Source organism: Trachemys scripta, chromosome 13, assembly GCF_013100865.1.
Source record: "Trachemys scripta elegans isolate TJP31775 chromosome 13, CAS_Tse_1.0, whole genome shotgun sequence".
Taxonomy (NCBI): domain Eukaryota; kingdom Metazoa; phylum Chordata; order Testudines; family Emydidae; genus Trachemys; species Trachemys scripta.
This window is the reverse complement of record NC_048310.1, coordinates 470,299-485,191: the sequence shown is the minus strand read 5'-3', so window position 1 is coordinate 485,191 and position 14,893 is coordinate 470,299. Positions and strand designations below refer to the sequence as shown.

Genomic DNA, 14,893 nt, shown 5'->3' with positions numbered 1-14,893 from the left:
CACCCCCTTCTCCTGACAGCCCCCCCAGAACCCCCGACCAATCTAACCCCCCCATTCCCTGTCCCTTGCCTGTCCCCCTCCCCCAACCAGGCCGAGGGAGAGCTGCGGGCTCCACGTGCAGCCAAACAAATAAGGCGCTGCTCTGCGGGGGAGGAGGGAGCGGGGGAGGGGGAGGGAATCTGGCTGCTAGAGGCCCCAGTGGCTGCGAGCGGCTTTCAATCAGGCACAGCCGTCCAATCAGCCGCGCCGCACTCTGCATGAGGGGAAGGGGGAAATCCCGGACATTTCTACCTTATTAGAAATCCCCCCCGGACGCCCATTTAAAGCTAAAAAAGCCGGACATGTCCGGGGAAACCCGGACGGATGGCAATGCTAAATTAAGAGGAATCAGGGTTATCTGAATGTTTCATTAACAGATTTCACAAGGAGTGGAGGAACCACTTAATCCCAGACTTCATTTCCTGGTTTCCCCTTGTCCCAAACTGAATAAGAGGGCTCCGACTAGCTGGGTGTTTCACACCTTTGCAGTGAGCCATTGTTTTATGTGGTGGAGCAGGCAGGGTGGGAGAAGGGCCTGTTTCACATGGGGCAGCAGGCAGGGTCAGGCACTAGGTCAGCTAGGATAGAGTGGGCAGAAAGGGTCGGTTTACATCAAAAAAATTATGGGATGCCATCCCATCAAGAGACTCTGATGGGTGCCACTTCCTCTTCCCACATTCTTGGTATGTTTTGCCTGTTTTGACTTTAAGCTCTTAGGGCAGGGACTGCATTTTCTCTCTAAACCTGGGAGATATTCAAGACACTTTGGGGCACTTAATATAAACATTATAATCAATAAAAGCATACTCCTTTTCCCAAATATGAGATGCAATAGCACCTCAGAATGGCACCAAAAAAACAAAACAAACGCAAAGCATGATACGTAAGCAAGTTGTCAGTCAAAATGTAATAAACATGAACGGTTAAGTCAGCAACAGTCTGAACAAAACATGACAGTCTGAAAGGGAGATAAGTAGCAGCAGACCCTAAATAATCACACACACACCTCCGATCACTGAGTTCAAGGAGCAGGAACTAGGAAAAAACAGGAAGAGGAAGCAAGAAGGCAACATACACACCACATCACAATTTCCTACTCATTTCCCCAAAAGTTCAGCAGTACTTTGCTAGAGGCACCAGGTAATCCCAGAGCCGTAAATTATACCTGATTCAGTTCAGGAGGTGGATGCTGTTACTGTGGCGCCACTTCCCCAACTGCCCACAACCCCATCATACACAGAAAGAGCGTCCTCTTCCCTCTCTGTTCCCCTTTCAGTACGCAGAACATCTTGCTGGTTAACAACATGTTCTATCTGTTGTAAATGCACTCGCCATGTTCCATATCCTGCAGCCCGGAAGATCACACCACTGCTATTGAAAACTCTTCCTGACCCTAGTCTAACATACACGGATTGTCCAGGAAAGAACTCATGGAGTCTTGCATGGACACACCTGTTGAAACTCACATATTTCCTAGTCATATCAGTCAGCTTTGGGGATGGCAAAGGGGTGGGATGGACCTTTCCTGTCAGCATAGACAACTTGGTCATAGAATCATAGAATATCAGGGTTGGAAGGGACCTCAGGAGGTCATCTAGTCCAACTCCCTGCTCAAAGCAGGACCCAATCCCCAACTAAATCATCCCAGCCAGGGCTTTGTCAAGCCTGACCTTAAAAACCTCTAAGGAGATTCCACCACCTCCCTAGGGAACTCCTTCCAGTGCTTCACCACCTGCTAGTGAGAAAGTTTTTCCTAATAGCCAACCTAAACCTCCCGCACTGCAACTTGAGACCATTACTCCTTGTTCGGTCATCTGCTACCACTGAGAACAGTCTAGATCCGTCCTCTTTGGAACCCCCTTTCAGGTAGTTGAAAGCAGCTATCAAATCCCCCCTCATTCTGCTCTTCTGCAAACTAAACAGTCCCAGTCCCCTCAGCCTCTCCTCATAAGTCATGTGCTCCAGCCCCCTAATCATTTTTGTTACCCTCCGCTGGACTCTTTCCAATTTTTCCACATCCTTCTTGTAGTGTGGGGCCCAAAACTGGACACACTACTCCAGTTGAGGCCTCACCAATGCCAAATAGAGGGGAATGATCACATCCCTCGATCTGCTGGCAATGCCCCTACTTATACAGCCCAAAATGCCATTAGCCTTCTTGGCAACAAGGGCACACTGTTGACTCATATCCAGCTTTTCGTCCACTGTGACCCCTAGGTCCTTTTCTGTAGAACTGCTGCCTAGCCACTCTGTCCCTAGTCTGTAGCAGTGAATGGGATTCTTCCATCCTAAGTGCAGGACTCTGCACTTGTCCTTGTTGAACCTCACCAGATTTCTTTTGGCCCAATCCTCTAATTTGTCTAGGTCCCTCTGTATCCTATCCCTACCCTCCAGCGTATCTACCACTCCTCCCAGTTTAGTGTCACCTGCATACTTGCTAAGGGCGCAGTCCATACCATCCCCCAGATCATTAATGAAGATATTGAACAAAACCAGCCCCAGGACCGACCCTTGGGACACTCCGCTTGATACTGGCTGCCAACTAGACATGGAGCCATTGATCACTACCCGTTGAGTCCTCATAGGTCAGCTGAAGAACCGATAGAATGGGGTTTCTCCAGTACTTCCATGGTGTGTACTCTGAATATCATATAAATCCTGACTCAATGCAATAGGGAAGGGTGTATCTCAATGTTCCTCCAGTATGCAAGCTACAAGCTTCTTCACAGTTCCCTGCAGTTTTTCCACTATCCCATTTCCTTGGGCATGGTACACAGCAGATTTATAATGTACTGGACCAATACTTATCCGAAAGCCTTCAAAGCTTTCTTGATACAAAACATGTCCCTGTGACACTGCACCCCATATTCTTCACAGTAATAATATGTTATGATTATGACATAATCATAATATATTTTATGCAAGATAGATCATATGAAATATCATTGGAAAGGTTATGATTTACTGAATAAGATTATCCTATTTGTATACATGTATCATTTTTGTATCTGAAGTTAGGAATATTGTCTATGTATCTATTACAAATGTGTTTACACATGGGGAACACCCACAAGGCAGAATGTAATCAGTCTACATGGCTGGCTGGGAAGGGCCTACTCAAGTTAATGAACCATTAGGCAGAACAATAGGCCTTAGGAAAAGCTTATCTCCCACCCAGGAGCCTTCCTGAGGATGCTGTAAACAGCCTCTGACTCATGTCTGCTAGCACCCTACAGGGTCATGTGACCAAGTCACCTGGTACTGGACTCCATCTTGGAATACCAGTGTTTTTCCACTGACTGGCATGGGAATAAAGCTTGGAGACAAAGGGTTCCTGCCATATGCAAAAGCTATTTAAGGCAGGTGAGTGACATCATTGGGACTCTTCACTGACTCCCCGCCCAAAGACGACTCCTGAAAAACCCTGAGGAACAAGGACTGAACTTGGGGGAAGTGTTGGACCCAGGCTAAAGGGGAGTTTTAGCCTGTGAAAGAAACACCTGGGGTTTTTAAGCTGTAAGCAAGTGCGGCTGGCTCCTTAAGAATCTCTGCAGCCTACCTGAATCATGGAGTGTGAGAATTTGCTAATTCATATCCTACCTATCTAGTATGTTACGCTCAGTTTGCGGCTTTGTTTATTTACTAGGTAATCTGCTTTGATCTGTTTGCTATTCCTTATAATCACTTAAAATCTATCTTTTGTAGTTAATAAACTTATTTTTGCTTTGTCTAAAACCAGTGTGTGGGAGTCGTAACTTGGGCAGAAGGCTGTTGCATATCCTTCTCCACACTGAGGGAGGAGGCAAATTTCATGAGCGTACAGTGTACGCAAGATGGTATAATTTTGGGCTTACACTCCAGAGGGGGATGTGCACTTGAGTAGCTGGGCTGTTCCTTAGCTGTAGCCTTCCCATGCAGAGCTGATCACAGCATTTGTATGTTCTGCAGCTGGGTGTGTCCCTACCAGTATGTGTGCTGGAGCCTGGGAGAGGGCTTGGCAGGCTGGTCACAGCAATACAGTGTAAAGGGAGTCCAGGCCGGTGGGTCAGGGAGGCTCAGTGGTACCCCAGTTCCAGGTGGCACTCCGGGGGAACCCGCCATTTTCTGAAAGAAAATGGTCCCATTTTCTGAAAGAAGGCTCTCTGGTAGGGCAAACATCACAAATAAAGCAGTTAAACAAGAAATGAGCTTCTCTGAAATCATGACTGCAAAGAAGTAATGTGAGTAACAGTCTATAACACTCAATAGCATGTAGCCAGGCACTGCAATCGATGGGCCAGTAATATCCACTGCAATTCTCTGCCATGGTCTATCTATGACTACCATTATCAAAGGGGCCGGAAGAGCAGTAGTTCTATGCACTGTGCAGGCTGAATATGCCTTCATATGATGCTCAATGTCTGAGTTCAGCCCTAGCCACCAAGCATAACTACACAGAATCACCTTCATAACTCCCAAATGTCCTTCGTGAGTCACACCCAGGACTGCTTGTCGAATGATGCTAGGATGATCACCCATGCTCCTCTGCATAAGATATGTTGAGTAGCACATGTCTTCACTGTGAGCTCAGAACAAATTCTGTAGAATGTAGACAAAATTCTCTTAAGAACTGGGTCTATCCGACCCGTTTGTACAGCATGCATCATCTCGCACAGTTCAGCATCTTGAAGAGCAGCAGTCTGCCTTAAGTCAACTGGCAGCTTTCCAGTAAAAAGCATAAAGCACACCTTGCCCTTTCTGCACAGGAGGGTGCCAGCCCAGCAGAATTTCTTGGAAGAGTATCGGCAAGTAAATTAGATCTTTGTTTGAAATGTCCCAAATGAAAGCCAGTCATACTGCTGCAACTGATAACCCACTGTGGCAGCCTCATGCTCAGCAGATCAACAGCCTTATGACAGAGGCCCAAAATAGGCAAATCGGTTTCTAAAGTAAAATGTTGCCCCAGTAAATAGACTCTGAAGTGTACAATAGCAAAAACCATCGCCAGAACTTTAGCTCAGTCTGGGAATACTTGGCTTCTGTCAGGGTGAGAGTACAGGATGAGTATATAACTGGCCATCCCCCGGAACAGAACTGTGCCCAGACCCTGATTGCATACATCAATTTGAATCATTATGGGCTTCCTTGGATTAAAATGAGAATGAGATTGGATTTAACAGAGGACCTGGCAGACTGTTTCAAAAATCCGTTTGGTCTCTTTAATCCTCCGAAGATTAGAACTCTCAGCAGCTTGGCAAGGGTACACAGCCGCTACAATCTGTGTGTTTCGGTAGTGAAGCAACAGCTTGTAGCCATTCAGGTGCCAGTTTCACACCATCAACTGACAGAGAATGCCTCAGAAACTCTACAGCATCTTTTGCTAAACTGCAGCTGGCCACATTCAACTTTACCAGTTAGCACCTGGTTCAGATAAGCATTATGTTCAGGAAGGGTCTTATCAAAGACAAGAATGTCATCCAAATAGCACCATGCACCCTGGATATTACCAAAGAGCTGAGAGACCACTCTCAATTACTTCAAGGAGCAGAGACTAAACCAAAAGGGAGTCATTGATAGCAGTACCTCCCTAATGGCATGCTGAAAGCAAACTTCCAGACACAAGTATTTTCCAATAACCGGATCAGTAATCCAACCCAGAGAAAATCTGGGATCCACTGACCCAACATGTCACCTCTTTGAGGGCTGGCAACTGAAACTGCTCACGTTTCTCATATCTATTAAGAGCCCTAAAATCTGTGAAGTCAAATATCGCCATTCTTCTGATACTATCACCGTGGATAAGCTCCAATCCATATGCCCTTCCACCTCCCAAATGATGATATTATTTTTCATGCATTGCAGTTCTGCTCAGATCTTGTCCGCAAGTGCAGGAGGTACATCTCGTGCAGGGGGTGCAAAGGGCTTGGTGTTCAAATCCAACAGCAGAGAGTATGCATAGCCCGTGGACAGAACACTGTCATTGTTAAACAAATCATGGTGTCTCTGAATGATACATTGGGTATCCCCTTCTAATCTAGCTGACATAATCACACCTGAGATATCCTGGGAGAGCTCATGCATGATACCAAAATGTAAGCACAAATCATAGGACAATAATGGAACATCATTCACAGCAGCATCTTTAACAAGATAAAACTTTGGAGTCAAGGCTATGCCTTTGTAGAGCACAGAAAACAGTTTCACCCACTGTCTGTAAAGCATACAAATTCCAGGCTTTTATAACCACTGTAGTTGGGCAAATGTCTAGATTATGAACTAACCCAAAAGGGAGAATGTTAACTTCAGCACCTGTATCCACCATGTACCTCAGCAGTGTACCATTAATTTCTATGACACGAGAGACCAGTTCCAGTGCCTTTCCACATGAGAAGATTGTATTAAAGGCAACACTGGAGTCCCTGTATTGTATTCCAGGCAACAAGGTGGTCTCATGTGGCTTCACATTCCCAATATAGAATCATAGAACCACAGGGTCATAAAGGACTGCAAGGACCACCTTGTCTAAGCCCCGGCCAAGATGCAGGATTTGTTGTGTCTAAGCCATCCAAGACAATTGGCTATCCAGCCTCGTTTTGAAAACCTCCAGTGAAAGAGCTTCCATGCTGGCTATCAGGAAGTTTAGACTTGAAATTAGATGAAGGTTTCTAACCATCAGAGAGTGAAGTTCTGGAACAGCCTTCCAAGGGGAGCAGTGGGGGCAAAATACATATCTGGCTTCAAGACTAAGCTTGATAAGTTTATAGAGCGGATGGTATGATGGGATAGCCTAATTTTGGCAATTAATTGATCTTTGACTATTAGTGGTAAATATGCCCAATGGCCTGTGATGGGGTATTAGATGGGGTGGGATCTGAGTTACTACAGAGAATTCTTTCCTGGGTGCTGGCTGGTGAGTCCTGCCCACATGCTCAGGGTTTAGCTGATCGCCATATTTGGGGTTGGGAAGGAATTTTCCTCAAAGGCAGATTGGCACAGGCCCTGGGAGTTTTTTGCCTCTCTCTGCAGCATGGGGCACGGGTCACTTGCTGGAGGATTCTCTGCACCTTGAAGTCTTTAAATCATTATTTGAGGACTTAAATAACTCAGACCTACGTTAGGGATTTATTACAGGAGTGGGTGGGTGAGATTCTGTGGCCTGCATTGTGCCGAAGGTCAGACTAGACGATCATAATGGTCCCTTCTGACCTTAAAGTCTATGACTCTAATATGCACTTCAGGCCTCTTCTTGTCATGAACCAGTGTACCATGGCACAATAACTTAAAATGTCCTTTCTCTCCACAAGCCCAGCACTCAGCAGTTCTAGCCAAGCAGGCAAAAAAATTGGCCAAGTGATTTGCATTACCACACTTGAAACTGAAAAGCAGGCAATTTTCGCTGCTGAGGCTGTGGAGCAGAAGTATATAGTGTCGTATGACTCCGGGTGATGGAAGCACAATGAACAGCTAATAGTTTAAGCGTAGACACAAAGGTAGCAGCAGTCTGAGACACAGAACCTCTTTCAGCCTGTGCCCTCAAATGCCTCGCTCTTGGTAACCACAGCATCAAAAGTTAGGGTTTAGCATCTTGCACCAGTAACCATTCACCAACGTGGTCACTGGCTATGCCAATCACAAAAATATCCCCGAAATCACAGTCCTGGGTCAACTGCCACAAATAAATTCACATATGGTTTCATTAGGCTGCTGATGAGTTTCAAAAAATTGTTTTCCTCTTTAACAGAACAGAATCTCCAGTGTCAAAATACTCGCTGATATGCTGCACAGCTGCATCAAAAGAGGACTTGGGCTCCAGGAGTCCATCATAAATACCAATACCACAACAGCCTAAGCAGTTCTGCATCTGGGGTAACCTAGCAGCATGGGAGAGTTGCATGATCTGCACATACTTTATTCAGAATTTCTGGAACTATCGCCATTCAACAGCAGAAGGATGTTAAAATTAAATAAATTTTAAATTAAATAAAATAAATACACAATAGAAACACTCATTGCATAATGAAGAACAGGAGTACTTGTGGCACCTTAGAGACTAACAAATTTAGCACTAAGGTGCCACAAGTACTCCTGTTCTTCTTTTTGCGGATACAGACTAACACGGCTGTTACTCTGAAACCTGTCATTGCATAATGTTATGCATAGATGCACCCCAGAATGGCAATCCCAAAACATCAAAAAAATATATATATATGAAGGAAGACTCACAGGTAAGTTGTCAAACAAAACATGTAATAACCATGAGCCAGTTAAGTCTGAACAAAACATAACAGTCTGAATGGCAGATAACTAACAGCAGACACTGAGTAGATGCACACACTCAATGTTATACCCAATGTTATACACGCACAAACACAGGAACTGGACCACTGAGTATAGAGAGTAGGAAGCAAGAAAGCAGCGCACACACACACAAACCAGATCATCAATAAAGAACTGGGGGAGGAGAGGGAGAGAGAAAGAGACCGACCAAAGCTGGACACCACCCCATTATCACTTTCCTTCTTCAGCCAGGTGTCTCTCCTCTATGTGACAGAATTTCTATCCAAGCCAATGTGAATTATTTGAGGGAGAAAGGTTCCATACATCACTGTATCAAATGCTTTTACCAAACTCCAAATCACTTTGTCTAGGTACTTAATAGTCCCTTGATTGGAAGATCCCTTCCCACGCTTCTCCCTTCACCTATTCAGTTTGTGATTCCTTCACAACAGCAATCAAGTTGGTTTAGCAAATTTTGCTCTTCAGAAATTTCCTGTGTTGTTCTTTACTCATGACTATAGGGGGCAGAGAGGAAGGTTCTTACCTTTCCTGTGTGAGCGGGACATCTGGTTTAATTAGGAGAATTCGATATCTGCCAGAAACAAACCAAATTTAACAACAAGGGAGAGAGATATCTCTGATGCCCTGAGCTGATCCAGTGTCCCCATTACAGCAAGGATGACCACAAATCAGTACCCGTCCACTTCCTCCTCCTGCCCCACACATACCATATCCACTGTCTTAGGTCCTTTTCACACTTTTTAATCAGGTCATTTCACTCACTGTTGATCAGACTGGCAATTCCCTCACCCCATTATTGGAATCACTTCCCTTCTGACCTTCAAACAACAACATTTCATGATTTTAACAAACCTTTCTGCAAATTCCTCAAAAGAGGGTCTCCAGGAAAAGCCGTTTCGCCGAATCTGGATGGTCTCCAGCAATCCATTGTACCTGAGCTGAGGTGAGAGCACAATAAGATTCAAAAAGAGATTAACAGATTTTACGGCCAGAAGGGACCATTACTATCATCTAAATCTGGCCTCCTGCACAGCATAGGTCAAAGAAGTTCAAACAGAAATTCCTGTAACCAGACCAATAACTTCTGGTTGATCTAGAGACATCTGTTGGAAAAGTCATACAGCAAAACAAAATTTCCAATAAGTTCTTGGAATGTATTGGGGACAAAATTGTTTCAGAAAGTGGAGAAAATAACAGGTGGGTCAGCCTTTTTAGCTTTAATTTTGACCAGCAGGGAGGAACTGACTGAGAATCTGAAGGTGGAAGGAAACTGGGGGGGAAAGTGAACACAAAATCACAGATTTCATGATTTGAAAGAAAGGAAGAAGTGAGAGCAGCTGAATAAGGATAATAGACTTCAAAAAAGCAGACATCAACAAATTCAGAAAAGTGGTAAGGTAAGGTCCATGGGAAGAAAATCTAAGAGACATAGGAGATCAGGAGAGCTGGCATTTTCTCAAGGAGACAATATTAAAGACAACTGCAAACTATCCCAATGTGAAGATTAGGAAGAAACCAAAATGGCTCCATCAGGAGCCCTTGAACGAATGACCTGAAAATAAAAAAAATAATCCTACAAAAGCAGAAACATGGACGAACTGCTAAGGAGGAGAACAAAATAATAGCGTAAGCATGTAAGAACAAAATCAGAAAGGCTAAGGCACCAAATGACTTATACCTAGCAAAGGACATCAAAGGCAATAAGAGGAGGTTTTTTAAATACATTAGGAGCAAGAGAAAGATGAAGGAAAGTGTAGGTCCTCTACTTAGCCAGGAAGGAGAGCTAATAAAAAGAGGACATCAAGAAGACTGATGTGTTCAATCTCTATTTTGCTTCAGTCTTCGCTAAACAGGTTAACATTACCAGACACTCAACATAACTAATATTAACGACAAGGGGAAGGATTGCAAGACAAAACAGGGAAAGAAGAGGTTAAAGAATATTTAGAAAAGTCAAACGTATTGAGGTCGGCAAGGCCTGATGAAATTCATCCTAAGGTATTTAAGAACTAGCAGCATTCTTGGAACATTAGCAAATATCTTCAGGAACTCCTGGAGAATGGCTGAGGTCCAGAGAAGGGCAAACATAGCACCTATCTTTAAAAATGGAAACAAGGAGGACCCAAAGAATTACAGACCAGTCAGCCTAACTTCAATACCCAGAAAGATACTGGAAAAAAGTATTAAACAATCAATTTGTCAGGATGCTTAGTTATAAAAAGGAGTTATAAGGAATAACCAGAATGGATTTGTCAAGAACACATCATGCCAAACCAACCTAATTTCCTTCTTTGGCAGGGTTACTGGCCTAGTGGATAGAGGGGGAAGCAGTAAACATGATATATCTTGAGTTTAGTAAGGCTTTTGACATAATCCCATGTGATATACTTCTTAAAAAAAAAAAAAAAACCTAGGGAAATGGGTCTAGATAAAATTACTATAAGGTGGGTTCACAAGTGGTTGAAAGACTATACTCAGAGTGGTTATCAATAGTTCAGTCAAACTGGGAGGATGTCTTGAGTGAGGTTCGACGGGGTGGGGGGGTCAGTCCTGGGTCTGGTACTAGTCAATATTTTAATTAATTACTTGGATAATAGGAGAATAGAGCTTCTAAAATTTGTGGATGACACCAAGATGGGAGGGGTTGCAAGCACTTTCAAGGACAGGATTAGAATTCAAACTGACTTTGACAACCTAGAGCAGGGGTCGGCAACCTTTCAGAAATGGCGTGCCGAGTCTTCATTTATTCACTCTAATTTAAGGTTTTGCATGCCAATCACACATTTTAACATTTTTAGAAGGTCTCTTTCTATAAGTCTATAATATATAACTAAACTATTGTTGTATGTAAAGTAAATAAGGTTTTTAAAAAGTTTAAGAAGCTTCATTTAAAATTAAATTAAAATGCAGAGCCCCCCAGACCGGTGGCCAGGACCCGGGCAGTGTGAGTGCCACTGAAAATCAGCTTGCGTGCCACCTTCGGCACACGTGCCATAGGTTGCCTACTCCTGACCTAGAGAATAAGCCTAAAATAAACACAATGAAATTCAATAAAGACAAGTGCAAAGTACTACACTTAGGAAAGAAAAAAAATCAAATGTACAACTAAAAAATAGGGAATAACTGGCTAGGTGGTAATACTGCTGAAAAGGATCTGGAGCGTATAGTTGATTACAAACTGAATGTGAGTCAACAATATGATGCAGCAAAAAAAGTTAATATTCTAGGATGTATTAACAGCAGTGTTGTACGTAAGACAAGAAGTAACTCATCCCACTCTACTCGGCATTGGGAGGCCTCAGCTGAAGTACTGTGTGAAATTCTGGGCTCCACCCTTTAGGAAAGATGTGGACAAATTGAAGAGAGGGAAGCAACAAAAATGATAAAAGATTTAGGAAACTTGACCTATGAGGAAAGGTTAAAAAAACTGGGCATGTTTAGTTGAGAAAAGAAGACTGAGGGGGGACCTGATAACAGTCTTCAGATATGTTAAGGGCTGTTATAAAGAGGACTGTGATCAACTGTTCTCCACAGGGCCGCCCAGAGGATTCAGGGGCCCTGGGGTCTTCCGCAGTGGGGGGCCCCCTGCCGCCAAATTGCCACCAAAGACCTAACACTTCAGCGGCGGGTCCCAGGGTTGAAGGACCTCCCACCGCCAAATTGCCACCGAAGACCCGGAGCAGAAGAAGCTCCGGGGCCCCCCCAGCGAGTGAAGGGCCCCGCTCCAGGGGCCTCAAAAAACTCTCGTGAGGGCCCCTGCGGGGCCCGGGACAAATTGCCCCACTTGACCCCCCCTTTGGGTGGCCCTGGTTCTCCATGTCCACTGAAGGTAGGACAAGAAATAATGCTCTTAATCTTCAGCAAGGGAGATTTAGGTTAGATATTAGGGAAAACTTCCCAACTATAAGGCTAGCTAAGTAGTGGAATAGGCTTCCAGTGGAGGTTGTGGAATCCCCATCTGTGGAGGTTTTTAAGAACAGGTTAGACAAACCCGTCAGAGATCGTCTAGATTTACTTAGTCCTGCCTCAGTGAAAATGGCTGGATTTGATGACTCTGAGGTCCCATGCAGCTCTATCTTTCTATAGCACATCTTTTAGAGATGTCCAATCTTGATTTAAAGGTCATGGACCTTCAAGTCATGGAGAATTCAGCGCATCACTTGGAAGGTTTTGGGCCCCACACTACAAGACGGATGTGGAAAAATTGGAAAGAGTCCAGCGGAGGGCAACAAAAATTATTAGGGGGCTGGAGCACATGACTTATGAGGAGAGGCTGAGGGAACTGGGATTGTTTAGTCTGCAGAAGAGAAGAATGAGGGGGGATTTGATAGCTGCTTTCAACTACCTGAAAGGGGGTTCCAAAGAGGATGGATCTAGACTGTTCTCAGTGGTACCAGATGACAGAACAAGGACTAATGGTCTCAAGTTGCAATGGGGGAGGTTTAGGTTGGATATTAGGAAAAAACTTCTTCACTAGGAAGGTGGTGAAGCACTGGAATAGGTTACCTAGGGAGGTTGTGGAATCTCCATCCTTAAAGGTTTTTAAGGCCCAGCACGACAAAGCCATGGCCGGGATGATTTAGTTGGTGTTCATCCTGCTCTGAGCAGGGGGTTGGACTAGATGACCTCCTGAGGTTCCTTCTAACCCTGATATTCTATGATTCTAAGGTTGCTCCAAAGACTAATTATCTCACTTAAAAAGTTGCATCTTGTTTCCAGTTTGAATTTTTTGAGCTTCAGCTTCCAGGCATTGGATCATGTTATGCCTTTTTGTCTATTAGATCAATAAAGATGTTGAACAAAACCGGCCCCAGGACCGACCCCTGGGACACGCCGCTTGATACCGGCTGCCAACTAGACATCGAGCCGTTGATCACTACCTGTTGAGTCCGAAAATCTAGCCAGCTTTCTATCCACCTTATAGTCCATTCATCCAATCCATACTACTTTAACTTGCTCGCAAGTATACTGTGGGAGACCGTATCAAAAGCATTGCTAAAGTCAAGATACATCACGTCCACTGCTTTCCCCATATCCACAGAGACAGTTATCTCACCATAGAAGGCAATCAGGTTGGTCAGGCATGACTTGCCCTTGGTGAATCCATGTTGACTGTTCCTGATCACCTTCCTCTCCTCCAGGTGCTTCAAAATGGATTCCTTGAGGACCTGCTCCATGATTTTGCCGGGGACTGAAGTGAGGCTGATTGGTCTGTAGTTTCCCAGTGTAGTGAAGCGAGGACTCACCAGCGCAGCACCTCCCACTGTTTGTCTGGGAATTAGCTCTTTTCCAGTGTATGGAGTGTCCTCTGCAGGCCGGTGTCTCGCCTGCCGCTCACCTTGTGTCCCTCCCGGACCTCTTTACCTCAGGGTTCTGTCCCTGCAGTAACCCCTTACTCTGGGTTTCCCCTCCCAGGGGAACCCCCAACCCTCTACACCCACCTTGCCTCAGTGGCTACTGCCAGTCGTCATCTAGCCCCAGCTCACTGGGGCAGACGCAGTCTGTAAAGGCCACTCATCACTGGCAAGAGAATCAGTCCAGCTGCCTCTGCCTAAGCCTGGGCTGCACCTCTGCAACCCCAGTATCTGCTTTGGCCTTTAGCAAGGCCTCAGCCTGGGGATTTCCCAGGCTGGAGCTCCCCAGCTCCTCTTGCCTTTCCCCAGCCCTCCTCTACTCACCGTACCCTAAGCTCCCAGGCAGCCAGGTCCTTTCCTCTCCAGAGCAAGAGAGAGACTGACTCTGCTCCTGGCTCACAACCCTTTTATGGGGCCAGCTGTGGCTGCTTCCTCAATTAACCTAGCTTGGTTGCTTTTAACACCTGTTCTCCAGGAGTGGGGCAGTTCTCTTTCTTCCCTCTTTTAAATATGGGCACTATATTTGCCTTTTTCCAATCGTCCGGGACCTCCCCCGATCCCCACAAATTTTCAAAGATAATGGCCAATGGCTCTGCAATCATAACAGCCAATGCCCTCAGCACCCTTGGATGCATTAGATCTGGACCCATGGACTTGTGCATATCCAGCTTGTGACGGGTTGGATCACAGAAACCCCCTTGGGAGCTGCCACCCGATGTGCAAAGACTACCCCTGCTTCTGTTTTCCCTGCCAGCTCAGGACTTCAGCACCCTGTCTTGCTGAGCCAGACATTCCCGTCTGGCTCCAGACACAGACCCAGGGTCTGAATCACTTGTCCCAAAGCTGCAAGTTTACCTGAAAACAGCTCGCAGTAGCGTGCTTGTCTTTAGCACTCAGATGCCCAACTCCCAGTGGGGTCTAAACCCAGATAAATCCGTTTTACCCTGCATAAAGCTTATGCAGGGCAAACTCAAATTGTTCGCCCTCTATAACACTGATAGAGAGATATGCACAGTTGTTTGCTCCCCCAGGTATTAATACATATTCTGAGTAAATTACTAAATAAAAAGTGATTTTATTAAATACAGACAGTAGGATTTAAGTGGTTCAAAGTAGTAACAGACAGAACAAAGTAAGTCACCAAGCAAAATAAAATAAAATGCGCAGATCTATGCCTAATCAAACTGAATACAGATAATTTCCTCACCAGTTCCAGAGTGCTC

The 14,893-nt window shown here is 45.0% G+C and overlaps 1 protein-coding gene across 1 annotated transcript in view; it reads right to left on the bottom strand.

The window, feature by feature from the left end:
* The window catches only part of LOC117886627 (myosin-IIIb-like), a 115,119-nt gene that overhangs the window by 26,208 nt on the left and 74,018 nt on the right, over nucleotides 1–14,893 (bottom strand). The window contains exons 19-20 of the mRNA XM_034788617.1: nucleotides 9,169–9,254; nucleotides 8,840–8,887 (exon numbers count right to left, since the gene is read on the bottom strand). Of these exons, the coding sequence (XP_034644508.1) occupies nucleotides 8,840–8,887; nucleotides 9,169–9,254 (134 nt within the window). The remainder of the gene's footprint in view (nucleotides 1–8,839; nucleotides 8,888–9,168; nucleotides 9,255–14,893) is intronic.